This window comes from Sinocyclocheilus grahami, unplaced genomic scaffold (genome assembly GCF_001515645.1).
Source record: "Sinocyclocheilus grahami isolate Dianchi unplaced genomic scaffold, SAMN03320097.WGS_v1.1 scaffold2765.1, whole genome shotgun sequence".
Lineage (NCBI taxonomy): Eukaryota > Metazoa > Chordata > Actinopteri > Cypriniformes > Cyprinidae > Sinocyclocheilus > Sinocyclocheilus grahami.
The window spans coordinates 15,604-36,848 of NW_015507943.1; the positions used below are offsets into that span (position 1 = coordinate 15,604).

Here is a 21,245-nt window from a genome sequence, read left to right on the forward strand (position 1 = left end):
CTGTTATCTTCAGCATGACTGTCAGTAATAAACAGAGCACACATATTACAATTAGCAGCTTCCGGATACTATCATTGATGTATTAAGAGGTTTTTGGTACACTTAACCCTAAAGAGACGGTCAAGATATATGGCTAAACCACAGGGCTGGCAATTGAAAGGTTACTTTCATAAGGTTTGAACCTTATAAAGTGAGCCCTGATCACATCATTGCTCTTGTCTTGAGTAACACATTTAACCACAGATCACCCAGGGGAAGGCAAGATTAGTTAAAGTTTTAATGAAACGAAAAAGTGAAGAAAAAAAAAACGTAGGTCAGGCATTTGGTTCAAACAACTGGTTGTTGACTAAATGGAGGCAGATCTGAATGTGAGCTTGAGAGTCGATTGTAAGACCTGAGTCAGTTAAATTTTATTTTCTGTAACTTTTCTGTCAAATCTGTCATTTTACTTAAAAATTATGAGAAATAGGAGGTCAACTTTTATTTTTAAATGAATCATATGCAAGGATGAATCGTTCACAATGAGATCAATAACATGCATTTAGAAAATGCAGTGGCAAGATTGTAATTGTATGGTAATTGGTTGTTTTTTTAATTGGCAATAAAATTTAATTTGATCATCATTGAAGTCAAACATATAAACAGAATGTGCTTGAGCTAACAACATACAGACAATTATACTCTTTCATGTCTTTATTGAACATTCACATACTGTGGAAAAAGTAAGAAAGTGAGTTGTTCATGAGTCCCTTGTTTGTCCTGAGCAGTTAAACTGTCCATTATTCTTCAGAAAAATCCTCCAGGTCCTGCACATTCTTTGGTTTTTTAACATTTTAAGATCCATCCTTTCATACTAAGGATAACTTATGGACTTAAGAAGGAAACAATTCATTAAAAGCTGTTTTTGTTTTTTGCCTAATTATGTTTTTTTTTTTATTATTATTTATCTTTTGTTGTTGTTCAAACAACACAGACGATACTTACATATTTCCCAGTAATCATCCTGTTCTAAAGGTTTACACCCCTGGCTCTTAATACATTACATTTCCTTCTTCAGTTTATAATTGTTAGTGTGTTGTTAGCTGAAGCATATTGTGTTACTTGTGACTTTGAAGAAAATCAGATAATTTAATGACAAATTAATGCAGAAAACAAACCCACTCAAATGGGTTCACATACATTTTCTTGCCACTGTACACAGGGTGACTTTTCATTCATTCATGCCAAATTTAATACTTGATACATACATGAACTCGAATGAAATGAGACCTACAGGAATGAAACTAGCAGCTGCTGAAAATGAAAAATGTGATTGCGTAATTTCCCTATACGCGGGAATGGAAAAATCAATCAAACTGCGTATGACAAAAAACAACAACAACCTACAGATTACAGAATGAGAAGACTGTCATTATCATGCATTGCTGCAATGCAGATCTACAGTCTAGAGCATCTAGAAAAGCGATTACAGCAGTTCCTAGAGTCAGGGACTCTTATAACATTTCTCAGAGTGAAAGCATGTCACTTTTATTAGGTGAGAGGTTGACATTGCACGAATGAAAATTAGAGCTTTTCGGCTCTATAGGATTGGGTGGAAATGGCTTTTTTCCCTCTCTCTATGTGACTGTATGTGTCTCTGCGTTCCTGCAGCGGCGGGAGAATCAGCCTCCTCAGCATGAACGGCCTGCTGCAACGATTTCTCATTTATCACAGTCTGAACCGCTTTTTACAAAAAAACTTTGTAAACAGTTTTTTTACTCATTTACTCACCCTTGTATCATTCTAAATACAAATGATTTTCCTTTCTGTGTCACACAAGGTTAATTGCTGCAATAAAACGGCTGCTTTTAGTTTGTATCTTTTAAAGAGCAGTCCATAATTAGAATAAAGCTAGGTTTGTTTAGTAAACATAAGGTTAGGATAACCGCTTCAGTATTAACTATTCAAATCCATCTCCATGAACATGCATTAATAACTAGTTCAAGAGGTGATGTAACTAGGCCTGTCGCGATAATTAAATAACCGTCTAATCGCGATTATTTGATCTAACTTATTGTGCTTTTTATAGGAGACAAGGAGTCATCATACAACAAAAGAAACAGAAGAGCACCAGTTTGCTTTTCATGCACTGTATAGCTTATACAGGGCTCCAGACTCATTCTTCCCACTGGTCGCTCTTTTGCAACTAACTTTCTCAGCTAGTCGCACGAGTACATGATTTGGTCGCAATATTTTTTTTGTGCTACAGCATGGGATTATTCAATGCATGCTGATGAACTTTTATCATAGTTTATAGTTTTATGGAAACGAAAGTGGTTAACATTCAACCCGTTCTTTATCATCAGTAGTATTATTTGTGATTTGAATTTTGTGAATGGGAGTTTCTTTTGCTGTGTTAAACCGCGGAATTCGCGATCTTGTTGTCACTGTGTTGCTTACATACATCTACACACTTTTCATTTTTTTAAGACTAAAACAAACGATGGATTCATTGTTATTCTTAATTAAAAAGCACAACAACAATAAGTCAGTAAGATACAATGACAAACTAGCTTACAAAACGTTTATTAACAAAAACGAATAAGATGAGGCATGGCACACACCACATGCTGTATTATATACGACTAATAAATTACAGAACGTTTAGCAAACACTGAGGAATCAAATAAATAAATAAATAAAAGAGAGCCTCCATATAGTGTAATGTGAGGTAAACAGCAAAGATAACAAGTTTTTCAAAAATGAAAACAAAAAGAAAAGTAAAACTAACGGTGACAGTGCTTGCATGTTTTTTCCCCCACAAGAATACCAGCATGTTCACCTTCTCTGCTTGAAAACCATCCATTGTTTCCTCAATATCCGCGTAATTTTTGCTGCGAGCACCTTCGCACTCGAGCTGACGCGGCGAGTATACTCTCTAGGCGCTGTTTTGTTATGCTTTCAGTTTCGTTTGCCGTTTGATGTTTCTCATATGCAACAGAAATTGCAACACTTATGAGTTGATCAACGAGGTGGTCGCGCCAGTGCGACCGCACACAAAATTTAGTCGCAGAGGCAGAAAAAATGTTCACAGTCTGGAGCCCTGCTATATCATTTGAAGCCATTCCATATCTTTTTTTGTAGATTTTTTTTTGGCATTTTATGCCTTTTATTTAGATAGGACAGTAGGTTGACAGGAAGCGAAATTCATTAATGTATTTTGTAAAAATACAAATAGTTAATAGTAATAGAATAAACATGTTTAAATTGTATAACGTGCACCAAAGATTTTTTTTCAAGATATTGTTTTTGCTGCTAAATTATACAGTCAGCTCGTTTAATTTCATAGCTTACATATTTTTATTCAAATGTAGTTTTCTCTGTAATGAGGAAGTGAGTATTTAGTGGATTGCGTTTAACAAAGGGTTTAAAAGAGTGAGCATTAGTTCCACAAACACAGCATTGATATTCTGTAGTGGTGTCGAAAAAAAGTAGCGCTGGTGTTGGATCGGACGAATCTTAGAATTTGGAATACTCTATGTAATCTTACACTGCAAAATAATAACCCAAAAAGATTAAAAGATAACATCATAATTATTTACTGAACCCTTAAATTAATCAATTAACACATTAAATAGAAATATTACGTAGATGCTTTGTACATAAGTGTGTAATTTAGGGAAGATAATGTGTGCAGTTATGGGAATTATTGGTTACTGCTTGAAGGCATATTTCATCATTACTGTTAGCTGCTAACACCCACCTGATAATGGGATATAGATGAGCTTTTAGAGAGGTAGCTCTTAGTCATTAGTTCACTCCATTAACAGCTTTGTTTAGTGTTTTTGAAACTTTCAACAAGGTCCTTGCACTTTAAACCAGCTGTAATCAGAAACTGAGGTGATTACTGGCATCAACCAGTATTTACATGCGGGAGAAATATGCATATAGAAGTCAACATAAAAATGCAATTTGCAAAATATTTAGCCTCAGTGCACGATAAGACCAGGAATGTGCATTCAAAAAAGTAAACAAGGTCAAACCCCACCTCTCATGCCTTTTAAAAGGTTCTACAAATGTTCTAGAGAGTCACTCTTCAAGGAAAGAAAGAAATAAACTCACAAATAAAATACAAAAACCTTGACTATGGGCCATGAATTAATGTTCGTTAACAATATTTACCCTGAAAATTTCCATTTCAGATGTTTTATTTCCCCTGTGTTCACTACATCCAAAAATATCAATGTAATTTATGTAATAGTACAAAGTGTAGAGTATGTGATTTACATACTGGATCAGAGGAGGCCATATTAAATTTGATTTTAAGTTTTTTCAGTGCTTGCAAGACAATATTACTTAATATCCTTTTTATATTCTTCTTAAAAGACTTGCATACTGAAATGCGTTTTTTCATGAACTGAATTGCAATAAATTCTGAATTGTGTTTCACATATATGTTCCAAATCTCAAACAAAGTCAATATTTTGATTCTTGTGCATTGTTGACAGAAATGAAGACGACAAAAAATGTAAGCATGACAACAGTAAAATTTTAGGCGGTTCAGGTGAAAAAAATATCCATCACCCAAACTTTAATTTTACCTGTAAATGCTGATATTTAAAATGCAAATCTAGTTTAAATGTGGCTTTAACATAATACTTGAGCTTCTTTCAACAAGCTGTAACTAGAAACTGAGACACTTTAGCTTACAGTACTGACTTTACTGTTCAAAACCAATATTTTCACAAGAGATAAATAGTAATATTGTTCTTGATTGCTTAAAAAAACTTTTATTAAGTGATCTAAATGTCTATTTCCAGTGTATTTAAAGGAATATGAGGGTTAAACCGGTTTAATATTCCTCAGAGGACTTTCAAAAATGTTTTAGTCACTGTTACTAACAATCTGGTAGACAGCACTTCAAAAGCGGAGCATATTTTTTTGGTATACACATCTGGCTTTGGAGCTATTTTGCAAGTCATTCTGTAAAGCAAGGTTGTCATCACTGGTTACACAAGAAGCGTTTGAAAGATGTGAATGAGTAATCCATTTCTGAGCTGAGGTGAAGAGGATGCTCTCACACGCACATGCACATGCAAAAACAAACACGCACACACACACACACACACACACACACACACACACACATACTCGCTCTGAGAAGCGTCTGTGGGTAGGAGGCAGGGGGCGGAAGGGTGGCTCGAACCCTATGAACAGCCTGCGGGAATCTTCAGTTTCCACAGCAACGATATTATTCATACAACGATCTGCTTTTCATGTGTGAAAAAAATGCTTTTATGGAATTAGAATAGTCTAAATTGAAAACTGCTTTGCTTTGAGAGCAACCTTGTGTATGGGAAAACACACACAAGCGCTTCTGGACACACAAACTCTGACTTGAATTGTGAACTCTGATGTTCTGACAGGCCGAGTGGTTATACAGAACATGGAATTGATTTTTTTTTTACTTTCTAACCAAGATACATGTGATTACAACTCAAAAAATAAAACAAATAAAAATATGGTGTCATTAACATTAAAAATATGAAGTGCTTTACATATGCATGTGAGTCTGTACATATTGGTTCCGGATGCAAGAGTGGTTTCTCACTGACGGCGAATCACTGAATCACATATTTTACATGCTTATAATTGTCAACAGTGCAACAGTTCACAATGCATTCATATGAATCAAATGATCAGTTTGAGCAACAGTTGATCAACAGCTTCTTGTTGATTCTCTTGCACAGCGGGCATCAAATATGCGCACTGAACGACTGAGCAACACTGGTACAGTATAAAGCTTTTAGAGTCAGCTACTTTGTCCAAACAGCTAAATTGTGACCACTCATGTGAATGAAACCCTAAGTATAATAATCTAGTATTGTAGTTTTTCTCTGTAAAAATGTTTTCAAAGCACTTTTTTTTTGTAAGAGTACTATTACTTTAGTACTTTGTACGGCACTATTCTTTTCTCTTTAAGCATGCTTTCCCTTGGGAAAAAAAGAAGAATACTTGATCATACTTTTAAAAAAAATAAGCACTTATTATGGAAATAATGTACTTTAAGAGAATATAAAATACTTAAATACGAACTGAATATAATGTTTCCACACACTTAACTCAATGTTAACTGAAATTAAATGAAAATGTATTTTATACGCAAATAAATGCAATTACCTTAACTTCAGATAACTTTTTTACCTACTTACTACTTACTACATCTTTATACATAATTTCATAATTACTTCTATTGTCTTTGAAATGTGGTACTGCTGATTGTACTGACAAGCATTTATGCTAAACTAAAATATACTTTAATGTAATTTCTGTTGGCACTTGTACATTATTTCATGTATGTAAATATATTTATAATTATAATTGCAATTTAGCACATTTAAAATATATTAACTTTAAATTTAATATTTTTTAACACACAGTTAAAACTACAATCAAGTACTTAACATGCGCTTTAGTATGTTAGTCAACACATAAGTGTGCTTATAAACATATTAATGGATGTGTACTCGCTTTAATGCAATTAAGTGGCCTTATATTTTCTGAAAGTACAATTTTTTTTAAATATATTTTTAAAATTTGAAGTAAACTACAAGTGCAAATTCAGAACAAGTAAGCATGCTTCTTTTTCACAAGGGTTGAAATGATTTATTCTGTAAAAACATTATTCTGACTTATGTATTAAAAGTATGTAATATCTAAGTGTGAATTTGACTATTTAGGATTCATTATTTCTTACTTTTACAGAATATTATGGCTACCATCAGAAAACATTACACACTAACTCCGTGTAAGTTATTTTGGGACTGTTAATTATTCTAACCTCTGGTGGAAAGGCCATTTAGAGACCTCTTGTACATTTAAATGAATACCCCAGCTGTATATAAATAAACAGCACACAAAACACAGAACGGATCACACACACCCAAACAGATAAATGCATACGTGCAGAAAGCTGGTTTCAGTTGGACATGAAATGCTACTTTGGGCTATTTGTGTAATGCGCAGAAGCCTGTGTGTGCGAGTTTGTGTGAAGAAAAAGCAGTTCGCAAAAAACAGAGAAATAAATTAATAAATAAACGCTTATATAATATGCAAGGTGAGAGTGCACTCAAATAACCAGGAGGGACGGTACCACAACTAATATTCATCCTCCATCTCTCTCTCTCTCTCTCTCTCTCTCTTGTTAACAGCCACTCAGCTAGGGTTGGGCCGATAGACGATGCCATTATCCAGCGCCGATGGATGACAGATGATGTTGAGCCGATATTTCACATCGTCTTGGCTAATGCCAATTTGGTAGACATTGTCCAACCCTACACTCAGCCATGAGTCAGTACGGGACAAACTATTATGTGACAGTCCAGTGCACCCTCACTCTCTCCGTTGGTTCAGCCCATGGTAAATGCTCTTGTTTATTTGCCATGAGGTAAAAGGAGCCACACAGGCCTGGCATGATTGCATTGCTCGAAGCACAAGATTACATCATCACAGCCAACAAAAACCTGACCCACAGCACAGTCACCCTCCAGGGACGCCGTCTAAAGATACTCTTCAAGAAAATAAAGAAATGAACAGAAGACAAAAGTTTGACTCTGGGGCCTGGATTAATGTTTAATGCACTCTTTAACCCATCTATCTTTATCTGCCCATCTCATTTGATGTGTAATTCAACAGAGTGGACTCCACAGGCCATGATTAGATATTGTTTCTTGTTTTATTGTTTTAAGGTCCTAGATTTGGGCTATCCAAGGTCCTGAAGCGAACTGTCCTGTGGAGATGAGTTCCAACCCTGAATAAACACACCTGTCATCTGCCATCTTGGAACGATCAACCATGAGAACTGTTTGAAAGGATGTCAATGGAGAAGCTGAATAAACAGCTTTTGTGTGGGAAACAGTTCAAAATATAATAAACTGACTGCCTGGCTGCTACATCTTGATGCTGTTTGCCATGACATAATCATTTTGTAATAAACTTTATTTGGAGTTTACTGCAAAATCATTGTTTTAGAAGAGAATACACAGGAATGTGGCAAATAGGATATATTCACAGTGCGATCTACTCATTTCCTTAGTCTCCACCCTGTCTTCATAATCTATATAACACATCAGAACAAACCATAACGTAAATTATAAACACTGCACTGTAATTATTCAATATCTGATTAAAACAAGCTCATTTTATGGTATGAATATAGATGTGCATGTGCATTTGACATATTTTCTACAGTAAATATTTTAGTTAATTACTTTAGTTTAAACCAGCTGTTTTATAATACAAGTTGAAAGAAAAGACGAATTACACAAATGACTGCTGCAATGTACTGTCATATAACAAATATACAGTATACTGTTCAAAACATCGAGGTTAGTAAGATTTGAATTTTTCTTAGAAATTAATACTTTTATTAAGCAAGGATGCATTGCATTGATCAAAAGTGACAGTAAAGACATTTTTAATGTTACAAAAGATTAATATTTCAAATAAATGCTGCTCTTTTGCACATTCTATTCATCTAAGAATTTTGAAAAAGGTACCACTGTATCCACAAAAATACTGAGCAGCCCAACTGTTTTCAACATTGATAATAATGAGAAATGTTTCTTGAGCAGCAAATCAGCATATTAGAATGAATTCTGAAGGATCACGTGAAGACTGAAGTAATGAGTCACAGGAATAAATTACATTTTAAAATATATTAAAATAGAAAACCGTTATTTTATATTGTAATAATATTTCAGAATATGACTGATTTTACTGTATTTTTTATCAAATAGATGCAGCCTTGGTGAGTATTAAAAGACTTCTTTTAAAGACAATTAAAAATCTTACAAATTCCAAACTTTTGAATGGTAGTGTTTGATTTTAATAAATAAAACATATATTATAGATGGGAGATTCCTTAATGGCCTTTTCTAACTCGTTACATTCATTAGAAGTTTAAATCAAACAGAGTCTTTTCTGATCCTTAATCATTTATAAGAGTGTTTTACAAATATAATTCCATTTAGAATTGAATCGGCACAATGCAGATTTATCTGACATTTATGACAAAAACATTCTGAATGAATTTGAAAGGCTGAATGATTGACAACCAGGTACACTGCAGTACAACATAATGAATGGGCTGTATTTCTGTCCCTCACAGCAGGGAACAAGGAACAAAAAGTACTTGTGTCTTAAAGTGTTTCCTATTAAAGCAAGTGTATTATTACCGATAGTTTTTCACAGAATCTAGACATAACACAACCAAGAGCTGCCTCACTGCAACATTAAAGCTGCTCTAAAATGGTTGTTAACTCTAATGCTACTCACACTGACTAAACTTAATTTGAACTTTTCTCATGCATGGCACACACACACATACCAACACATTACCAACAAACCCCTACTGAACGATGACTAAGCGAGAGCTGTCTTTATCTTTGTATTGTGTCCCTCAGAGCCACACTAAACCCATCCAGTAGCTCTGAACACACGCATCTCACACTGTTTGCACTACTGGCATAAATGACACCTCAAACTGTGTGGCTTATTGAGGAGAGATGTGAAAACAGGCAAAGATGCCATATACATATACACTGAAGGAGGAACCAAAGCCATTATAGGGAACATAATATAATAAAACCAGAGGACAGGCGACTTTTATTTAAAGGGATAGTTCACCCAAAAATTCTGTCATTAATTACTCACCCTCATGTCATTCCAAACCCGTAAGACCTTCGTTCATGTGTGAGTGTAGAGAGAAAAAGATAAGACATAGATGGAGGAGAGATGGTGGGGTAAAACAGAAAACGTGATTTCATTTTCTGCTCTGCGTCATCGCTTCAGCACACACACACATGGAAAGAGATGGAAGAGAAAAAAAGACAGAGCTATTCTTTGACACTGTAATAAGACAAAGCCTTTTCTTATCTTATAATACATAAATTTAATGATTAAACTGCCCACGCACATTCAATAAACCAAGATGGGAAAGGACAGGTGTGTGTTTTTGTATGTATATGTGTGAGAGGGACAGAGACAGATAGGGAGGAAGAAACTATAATAAAAATAGCAATTTCCAAGACATAGACTCAAGCCTAAAGAGCAAATTCTGTCAACTTGTCTTCCCTGGTGGATTGTGAGACTTTCTGCTGGTGATTGTTAGCTCCATGCTAAGATCTTGCATAACTGACCTGCTGTGAGCGCACCATTAGGAAACAGTAATCCCAAAATGAAAATAAACCATAATTATGCAAACGTATGAAATGAAAACAGTGTTGGGTAATTAGGCTTCTCTCATTTCAGTAAGAGTTGGAAAATAACAATAGAGCAATCCCTTCAGCACAGATTATGTGGGCACGTTTACATTGTTACTTGATTTGCACCTGTAAAACTCATTAACCTTAAATATTAAACGTGTGCATGAGTCCTCCCACACTGTTTGAACTACAACATCAATGTCGTGTCACTTGCAATGTGTGTTATAACTTTTCTAATAGATTTTTGCCTGGTGGACAATAAAGGAGACATAAATGCATTGAAGGAGAGACCATATTTTGAACACTTCTCATGCTACTACCTCCTTAGAGTAAATTGTTTATTTTGTTGTGTTCATAAGTTGTTTAGGATAAAAGTATCTCCTAAATGCAAAAATACAAATCTTTCAGGTTAACAGCATGATAGATAAAACAAAAGTCTGGTTTGCCCATCCTTGATAGGTCAAAATAAATGAATGTTTAGCTGAATTTCATATCAAGAACATAAGAGTTACATAAATAAAAATCACAGCGGTAATTAACACCCTTGGCTCATTGTAATTACACTAAGGTCACACTAATTAAACACTCTCATACTGCGTGTGTCAGATTTCTTGACAGGATGTCTGACATACAGGTAAGTCAAACACACTTTTACTTCCTTCACTCATTCTTTCTTTTTTCTCCACAATGCCAGATGACTTCACATACTTTTGAGAAGTTGCCATGTCCTGTGTGACATGCTATTTTAAACAGCATTTTTCAACTTTTCTAATTTTGTTTTTTAAAATTAGCATGCATGCATGTTTTATGAACCCATATTGAGAGGACACATGAAATATTTGTTCTGAAAATTCATTTGTGACAGTGTAGGTCCATTTAAAATGAACCAGTGAAGAAAAAAGTTGCTAAAAATGGTAAAAAGACACTGTGACGAGACACAAGATAAATGCATTTAAAAATAAAGTCCATGGACACATCATAACTACCCACATGCAGAATCTAGCTGAATTACATAGTACAATATAAACGTGACTGTGGAAAATTGGTTGCCATTAATAGCACATGTACAAGTAAAAAAAAAAGGTGATAATTGTTCACACTAGTGTTGATGTGGTAAATGAAATAATGTGAGCTTAAATGCAGAGTAAATCTAAATATCCACACCAGCTGTGATGAGTTACCTGTGGTGAAACCCTCCCTGAGAGTAAATATAGTGCATTCAAAATGTCAAACAGAAATGCTCCATATGCTGCATTCTGGGATATTCACAAAATACACTTAGTCATGGTTTCTTTATGACTAAAAAATATTGTTGTCTATTATCCACCATCTGATCCTCAGAACTAAACCAGCTGATTTTACTTCTGCAACTTTAGTATTACTTTAACACTTTATTTTATAGTGTTATTGTTACACATTTAATGTACTTATAGTAATAACAGTATATTCTGAATGATTAAATGCAACTAACCCTAAACCAAACTCTAATCCTAACCCTAACCCAATAGTATGTACATGTTGTTAATTAATATTACTCAGAACCCAAATGCATAATTACACTAAGGATACATTAATATTGATAATTGTTCACACTAGTGTTGATGTGGTAAATGAAATAATGTGAGCTTAAATGCAGAGTAAAACTAAATATCCACACCAGCTGTGATGAGTTACCTGTGGTGAAACCCTCCCTGAGAGTAAATATAGTGCATTCAAAATGTCAAACAGAAATGCTCCATATGCTGCATTCTGGGATATTCACAAAATACACTTAGTCATGGTTTCTTTATGACTAAAAAATATTGTTGTCTATTATCCACCATCTGATCCTCAGAACTAAACTAAATTTTACTTCTGCAACTTTAGTATTACTTTAACACTTTATTTTATAGTGTTATTGTTACACATTTAATGTACTTATAGTAATAACAGTATATTCTGAATGATTAAATGCAACTAACCCTAAACCAAACTCTAATCCTAACCCTAACCCAATAGTATGTACATGTTGTTAATTAATATTACTCAGAACCCAAATGCATAATTACACTAAGGATACATTAATATAAAGTGTAACCCTTTATATATATAATCTCTGTTATGATTGGCTTAGCTCTGCACACCGGTAAGTAGTTCAAACCGTTGTTCATCAAGGTGGTTTGTTGCTGAATAATGAAAAGGTGTTGGGAGGTTGGACTGAATAGGAAGTTGGCATTAAGAACTGGCAGTAAATGTGAGATAGTCAGCTATTTATACACCTGACGCACCGTGATAGGCATAATTACGTGAACATGCTCCTCTCTTTTTAGAGAATCAATTTAATGTGTGATCATGTGACTCAAATGTTTAAAATTACAAAAAATTATGAACACAAAACTGGCAAAAATTTACTTTTCCTATAGGTGAAAGCATCTGCAAAATGCATGGATGTAAATGTAATCAAATGGAACTATGATTCTAAGAACTCAGTTATGTACTTGAACCTTAATTACGGTTAATAATATTTACCATATTTTGCAATTTTAAATACTTATCCGTTTTTGTTTTACACTTTTTAGGTGGTCAAAGCAATGCACAGTGTGAGACACATTAACTGAGATGCATGAGATTACAGACATGTTTAACATTGTGATCCACTTACTGTTTATTAAATATATTTACTAATATGTAATAACATTTAAATCAAACATTTGTTACAATGCACATATACTTATGCACATTTTTACATTGTACTTATGTTTAAAAACCCTGTGTATTATTATATCTGTAATTACATCTATAATCACACTGTTGACCCTACCTCTATCCCATGACCCAGTGTTAAACCTAACCACACCACGAAACCTGCTCTTAACCTTACCTGTATTGCACATCAATAACAGCAGAAGTTCTGCATGAACCAAACAATTAATTTTTTTAATGTAAGCACATATAGTAGTTCAAGCTATCTTGTATAAAGTGGAACCTAACACTGTACATGTAAATTTGATCCAACAATCCAGACACCTGAGTGGAAGCCAGCATGAGGTGGGGAAGCCCCAAATACAAAGAAAATTTAATTAAATTATGACACACCTGAAGACCTAAATTCTGAAAAAACTGTGCATTCATTACAAAAGATTTAAGTAGAGTTCCAAAAGTAAAAATGCCATTCATTTTAAGCATTGATTTGTAATGCTAACTTACAGATCTTTAAAGACAGGACTACTGTGAGCTTAGAGGTTGTTAGTCTATGGTATATGCTTTGCACAAGCATTCAGTCTGCATTATTTCAACTGATTTTTTAAACAATCATGTTTAACAGAATCTTTCTAAGCTCTCAAACTCCTTAAATGTTTGTTTATACAGTATATGCATATTTTACAATAAATGTAAAATATATTGTTTATATAAACATAACATCTTTAAAACAATAGTTTTGTATTACCCATCGCCTTTTGATTGTCATTGTAGTTATTTCCTTCATTAAAATGGTTAAGAACAGTCTTGTACCTTTGTATTTCTGCATGATTTTCAAATACATTTTTGCTTCAAATCAAAGTTTGAAATGTTATGATTCACCTCATAGCAGCTGGGTTTGGTTCATGTCTTATAACTCTTTAAAAAAGATGTTTTTTTAATCCCTATATGAAAAACGAATAGGAAAATTACTTCAGAACCAATGCAGATATATTAGTTATAGATATATAAGTATACTCTTTAGTGCAAAACTTTCTGGACTTAGAAACTGATATTAACAATCATTTTAAAAGAAAAAGCTCAGGAATCAAATAAAGTATTGAAATCACACACAGATGCATGCTTTCACATCACATTCACTGAACATGGACAGTCAGATGAAAATGTATTCAGAATGTGTGTGGCTGCAGCAGCGATGCTTTAAAGGTGATGAATTTAAAGCCTAGTCAACCATTGTAACCGATTCCTAATGATACCATTAGTTCACATTACTTTCCCCCTCTCGCCATGGTTATGTCAGCAGAAATGACATTTGAAAGGTTGAGAAAGTTGATAAATAATAATGAAAACAAAGTAACCAGGGTCAAATTTATTTTCACGTTGTCTAACTGCAAATGCTCAAGGCTATTCCAAAGGACACAAACAGCAGAGGTCAGCTGGAGTAGAGCTTCAGACGGCTGGCACACAGTCTGAGCCATCAGAAGCACTCCAGAAGCACAACATGGGTCAATAATTAACACCTGCTGGACAACCCTGACCTAATGCCATATAATCAACAGAGAGACAGATGACAATGGAATGATGGAGAGATGATCAAATACAGCATTTACTGTAAGACTACATGGAGATGAGCGCGCTAAAATGGAGGAGTGCGGAGAGTGAGAGAGAAAGACCTTCTCTCAGCATGTTCAACTCTAAAAGAGAAACGGTGGAACACACACACTGATTCTCCATCTGTTGGCCACAGAGAGGGTGGAGAGGGCGGCACACATGAAAAGAGAGAGAGCGAGACACCTAAAAACATGAGAGAGAGAGTTAAAAAAAAGCTCATAATTTATAAATGGATAGACCGAATCAAAAGAAAGAGAGAGGGGGAGAAAAGAGCAAGAAAGGAGAAAAAAGCAGAGAGAAGATATGAATAAAGAATGACCTCTGACCTGAAGCTGTGAAAAGAGGATGCTGGGATTGCGAGAGATGAGTGTGAAAAGGGGATGAGACAAGATTCAGAGAGCAGAATGATGTCAGGAATAACATGCTTCATGCTTTGGGAAAGAAAATGAAGACTCCTTAAATGGCAGAAATGTGCTCTTAAAAATAACTCAATAGACTGGAGTCGTGGATGAATGCTTTAAAGAGACAGTTCACCCAAAAATGAATATTCTTTCATCATTTTCATCACCCTTCAAACCTGTATAACGTTCTTCTGGGGACAAATGTTACTTTTTATAATGAAAGGGACCAAAAACTGAGGCTGTCAAGCTACAAAAAAGCATAAAAGTGTCATAAAAGTAGATCTTGATATGACTTGTACACCATATTTCAGGAACAGGTCGCAGGAGTTAACAGCACTGAAGGGGATGATTATGTAAATAAATTACTTAAATGTCATTCTGTTTGTCACAAAAAACTATCTTTAGAATAATGCACAAGTCAAATGGACCACTTTTGTTTATTTTATGATATTGTATGCTTTTGCAGGCTTTGTGAAGCTTAAATGCTTCAGTTCATTATAGTTGTATGGAAAAGAGTGACCAGTACAATTCTTCAAAAGTTCTCCTGTTATGTTCCACAGAAAGGGACATATATGCATGATATACATAATAGTTTAGGGATGAAACGATTACCGGTATGATGATAAATCATGATAAAATTCCCCACGGTTAGTATTACTGTTTCATATTTTAATTATCAATAAAACTGTATTCTATTACCGCGATTGGAAGTCCAGTCCAGCATAAATCACAGTTTTAAGTAACAGTCTCAGGTAAGCACAGCACGCAGAGTAGTTTTGTTTTGAGTGAAAACAGGGCGGAAAAGCTGGGAGATTTTAAAAGAGTGCTACGGGAATTATACAAATGAATATATGAATGAATTAATTATATGAATGTACCTCTTAAGGTTCTGACTGTCTTCAGAAAAGATTCGACGGCATTTTGTTTTCATCCTCGCTCCATGTAATATCTAATAAAGAAGTGTTCTTAATCGCAATGCTGCTTTGTCCACAGAGGTTACAGGACACGGCTCTAATTCTGCTGTTCCATAATCACCACGTAATGTCAGAGAGTGCATTTACAGAGACTTATATTTACATTCAGCCTGTGCAGTGTCTGGCCAAAAAAAAGGACAGAATTTGCATGCCCTGCTGTAAATTTTGACCAGTTGATGAAAAACAAGCTGATGTGGATTCTACACATTTAAACAATTGGGATAAGGTATCTATTGGGATAAGGTATCATTTTGACTTAACCCTTTTCTTTATTTAAAGGCTGAAATGTGAGGTTTACCATTTATGAAACATTTCGAACATGCTATTAGATAAACTGTTGTCAGTCCTATTGTCATTTAAAATCCAGACATCATTGGTAATGTTATTGTTTTAATGTTTATGCAAACAAAAAGTAATTTTATTTGTTGTTTGTTGATTTTAAATATAAAACTTGGAGAAACGATTTATGTGTCAGTACTTTTTGAAAATTTCCAACACATTTGAACAACACCGTGATAATACTGATAACTGTGATCATTTTGGTCACTATAATCATAAGAAATGCACCATTTCATCTCTAATATCAATATTACTTAACAAAAAAGCTTCCTATCAACCCTAAAATTGCTCTCTGTGGTGCTTTCTAAACATGTGTTGATGAAAACCTACTGAAATCTAGATAGAAAAAGGCACATTACACCTCTACCTGTATATGTTTCTTTTTACAATAATGTGCAGTAGCATCCTAAAATTAAGGAAACCTTCAGTCAGCACAGCCATTATAACAGGTTTAAAAGTGCCAATGAGGTCATAAATCTGAGGTAATTGTGGTAAACGCTGGAGCACAAGCATAATTCAAATCATAGTGAAGGAGCTAATAAGAGGATCTCAAATAAATCTAGACAAAAATGGAAGCGTTTCATTTGCTGCCTCCGCTATGATTTCTGTAGTACTGGAACAAACTGCCCAGCCAATCAGCACAGTCTTACATCCACATAAATAACTAATATGTGTTCCTTACTAATGACTAACAGCCCCATGGGAGGAGGTGAACAGGAGGAAGAGGATGCAGAGAGAGAGAGAGAGCGTGAAGGAGAGAGTCAGTCACTGAATACCATTTGCCTGTAATACCAAACAAATGAATTCTCCAACTGAGAATGAACAAATCCTTCTCGGTTTAGAGAAGGTTTAAAAGTAGGAATAAATACAGGTATGCCTATACTCATTTTAAATTAACACATGAAATGGGTTGAAAGCATACAGTGTAGAAATCCACCAAATAATAAGTACTGATAACAGCCCATTAAGCATTAGCATTCACTTCTGGTGTTGTGTTCTTTTTTCTTCTCCACTGTAAAAATGCTTTTTCCAAGTTGTAATAACTTCAATAACAAATATTACATTACAAGAAAATTATATTTTAGTCTTTCTTCATAATTATTTCACATTTTATTCAATGTGTTACTTGTCGTTTCTTTATGTAATTATTTGTGAAATTTACTAGGCAGTTTCAGAGTTAAAATTGTTTCAAAGTAAATCCTATTTAAAAAAAAGAATAGGACCAATTTGTAAGGGATGACTTTGTTGAATAGGGTGGACTACATGTTGGAGCCAAAAACATCAGTGATAAACCACCAGTTTTACTACTTTAAATGTGTTTCTTAAAAAAAAAGTGAAAAGCCTCACAGGGACTTCTGGGAATGATTTTGAGTTATGAAACTAATGAATCAGTGAATTGTCTTTTGTAAACTATCACAAACTGTTCAAAATTGCTGGACTGTCAGACAAAGATCAGCAAATCAGACAAAAATTATATTTCAGAGTCAATCAATTCTGGCATTTCATCTTATGGCATATCTATCCATCTATGCCAAAAGGTAGATGTATACAGTGAGCTGTGATATTCTTGCTGGGAAAAAAAACTTTCTTTTCAGTGCAACCCTGTAGAAATGCTTAGAAACGGCATTAGATGTGAATTATAGTGCCAAATCTGAACTTTGAACATCACACTGAATGCTTGTGAGAAACACTAAACCTGTGTTCCCCCAATCAGCCTGGTTTATTTTAGTTTTATTTGGCCTTTTTCTGAACACGATGATTCAACATTGTGAAAGGAGAGTGATGGATTGTTCTAGTCAATAATTTCAGACAAGCAAGGAAGAACGAGGCAGAAGATCTGAGAGCTCTCGAGACACTTGAGCACAGAATACAGGGGTTGTGCAGCTGCCGGCGATGAGCGAGCAAACATAATTATATGAGTTGGGTAGCGGGTTGAGCTCAATGAAGCAGAGAGAGGAAGAAACACGCTGAGTCTGATGCTCTGTAGCTGCTGCTTTTGTTGACGTCTGGATCACCCAAGGATGCAGAAAAAAACATCTGCAGAATAGTTAACCTTTCACCCACCACCAACAAACTCCATGTGTTTGCTTATTTAGAAATGGAAAACAAGGAAGCATAAAGCTTGAGGAAAATAAGCAAACAAAATAACAATGAGAGAAGTGGGTATTTCAATTGAATTCCAGAGAACCCAAAAGTGTTTCAGCCAAACATTAACACGGTTTGGGCTTTTGCCAAGCACATAACACACAGAGCATCGTCCTTCACACAAAACTGTAGGTCTCTATTCTTTCTGAAGGGGTTTACAATGTGCTATTCAAACTGATCCATACACCCAAAATAAAGCACAAACCAAACAAAAATAGAAGAAATGCATTCTGACATAAAATCCAAGTATTTCAAGATTACGTCTAAATATATTTTTAAATATAAAAAGGAGAATTCAATATTCATTTTTTTCTATTTTTATTAGGTCACAATTTCATCAAAAACCATTTTTGCCCTTTTTTTTTTTGGCTTGTTTAATATAAAATGTCTCTAATAGGTCCCCCATAGTAAATAAATAGGCAACTGAGGTAACCTTATGATATAATATAATGCACCTAAAAAACAGTGTATTAGGTTTCAGTATATTATATTATATATATTGAAATTGCTGGAATCCAAGTCAAGATTCAAGGTAGGTCTAAAATTTTCAAATCAACTTAAATGCGAGTCTCTGACTTCAGTTGTCATCTCTGCCACACACTCTTTTGTTGACAAGGCTTGGTAATTTATATCAGCACTCAATCTAAGCCTCTCCTCATACCACAAATATAGCACAAAAGGCCCAAATAGGGCTGCACGATTAATCGAATGCAATTGTCATGCGCATTTTGTTAGTAAAATTGGTTCTGTAATCAGCAGAAAATCATCATCACGTGCTTTCAGATGGAGCAGCATTTACTACACAGAGCCGTAGTTCATTGACAAGTTACGCAAAAAAAAATCGCAGACGATTTTATTGCGCGATTATAAATTCGAAGAAATTGTTCGCGATAATAACAGCTGTTTACATAGCTTCTCAGTGAACTACGGCTCTGTGAAGTAAATGCTGCTCTATCTGAAAGCATGTGAAAATACCACATTTAATAACATATTTTTACTCCAAACTCACTTCATAACGTCAGTCGAGTGTTTGAAATAAATCCTTCTGTGAGATGATGTGGCTTCTTACACAGAATAAGGCACGCAACATATTTCATAGTATTTAAGCAGTGATAAAGGCATTGCATTATAAATATACTTTATTTTAATTAAAATTATAATAATAATAACTCAGATAAATCATATATTGTCATAATCGTGTGTTTATTAGTCACGCTGAATCAATGAAAGCAGTTGAATCTTCTGTTTATTCAGCTGCAGCGATAGGCATTTCCTGGGTTTCTTCTGCGAGGCGTATTTGGAGTTTCAGCGCGAGAGCGCCCTCTGGCCTTTGGATGGAGATTTACTGCTGATCACAGAACCGTGCTTCACTGAAAGATACGCATGACAATCGCAGCTTCTGTCGAATCGCGATTTCAATTCCATTTCGATTTATCGTGCAGCCCTAGGCCCAAACATCCAATAACCTGGATCCACCATGATGAGGTTTAACTAAAAGAATGAGACACTTACTGTTTCCGTAGAGTCGAGGTGTTGTTAGTCCCAGAGCTGTCATTTCGCTCCAGTCGGCCTCTCTCTTTCTCCACAGGGGCTGACCCACATGACAGGCCCCGGGTCAGTCTTGTTTGGGTCCGTCGAGCTGGACCAGGAACCGTGGATGAGGGTATATTACTGCTGCTGTTCTGATGGACACCTCCAGCACTGTGGTTTGGTAGTGATGACGGCTGGCTTGGCTTAGAGCTCTGGTTGTAGTTGTGGTTCTGCGTCGAGTTCTCGGTCCCCGGGTTCCGGTCCTGCCGCAGGTCCTGGTTCTCCTGGTTGACCCGGTCAAGCTGCGTTTCCAGCTCCTCGATGCGTTTACGCTGTGTCTCTAGAAGTTTGGCCTGGTTCTCAATGATGTTATTGAGCTCCAGAAGATACTCCACAGCCCGACTCGGGCTGTCTGGGTTGGACTCCATGGTTTGGGCCTTACCCCTCCCCCCCCCCCACCTGATAAGTTCAGTGGGGGGGAGATAAAACAAAAGAGCCTGAAGGTAGAAACTTGATAGAAATGTCTTTTATCCTATATATTGCAACTTGAGTCTCAACAACTGAAAAACACCAGCAAAGAACATGTTGAGCACCAATATTATCGACAGCGTCTTAATGTTCATCAATGAATACTTCAATTGTAAAAAAGTACGGGCGGTAACCACAGCTCTCAGCAAATGAGTTTAAAGGTCAATAATTTGCATCCTCTCAGCTGCAGTGATTGTACTTCAAAAAGTAAGTGAAAAAATGATGTTGTGTAAAGAAAAAAAAGACATGGACAGTTCTGAGCATCTGCTTATAGCTTTTCCAGACAAAAAGATCCATATGACGACAATAAATGCCTATATTACAGTCAGAAGAAATAACATCTATAGATAATTTCTACTGTTTCATTATACAATCCAGTCATCTTGAGACTTGCTGTGCTACACATAACTCCCACATGCTGAGGTAGCACAGTGGAAAATGGGGAACAGCAGCAAAAAGATATAAATCTAATCCCTGAAATCCAAGATCGGTATAACTTGAGATAGACAACATACTGTAAAAATAAAGTGAAGAAAAGGCTTTCTTCATTAACAGAAAAGTGAAATTCCATAAAACTGAACCATAAATGTAATTTCCAACATCTCAACACAGTAAACTGCCTTCATTCAGCCAGCAAAAGAGGAATTTGTGATTACAGTAAGTCTATATGACACACTTGCTCAATATAGTGTCAGTAATATATATATATATATATTCAAAATGAAATGTATACATGGCTCCACACGTTAAAAAATCCTACTTACACCTCTCTTTATCGGCGTTTCTTTTCTTCA

General features: G+C 35.1%; 1 protein-coding gene across 1 annotated transcript in view; it reads right to left on the minus strand.

The window, feature by feature from the left end:
- The window catches only part of LOC107575630 (uncharacterized), a gene marked incomplete at its 3' end in the record, with an annotated part of 31,362 nt that extends 10,861 nt beyond the window's left edge, over positions 1-20,501 (minus strand). Inside the window, exon 1 of the mRNA XM_016261991.1 lies at positions 19,906-20,501. Coding sequence (XP_016117477.1) covers positions 19,906-20,351 — 446 coding nt within the window. The remainder of the gene's footprint in view (positions 1-19,905) is intronic.
- Positions 20,502-21,245: the final 744 nt, after the last annotated feature.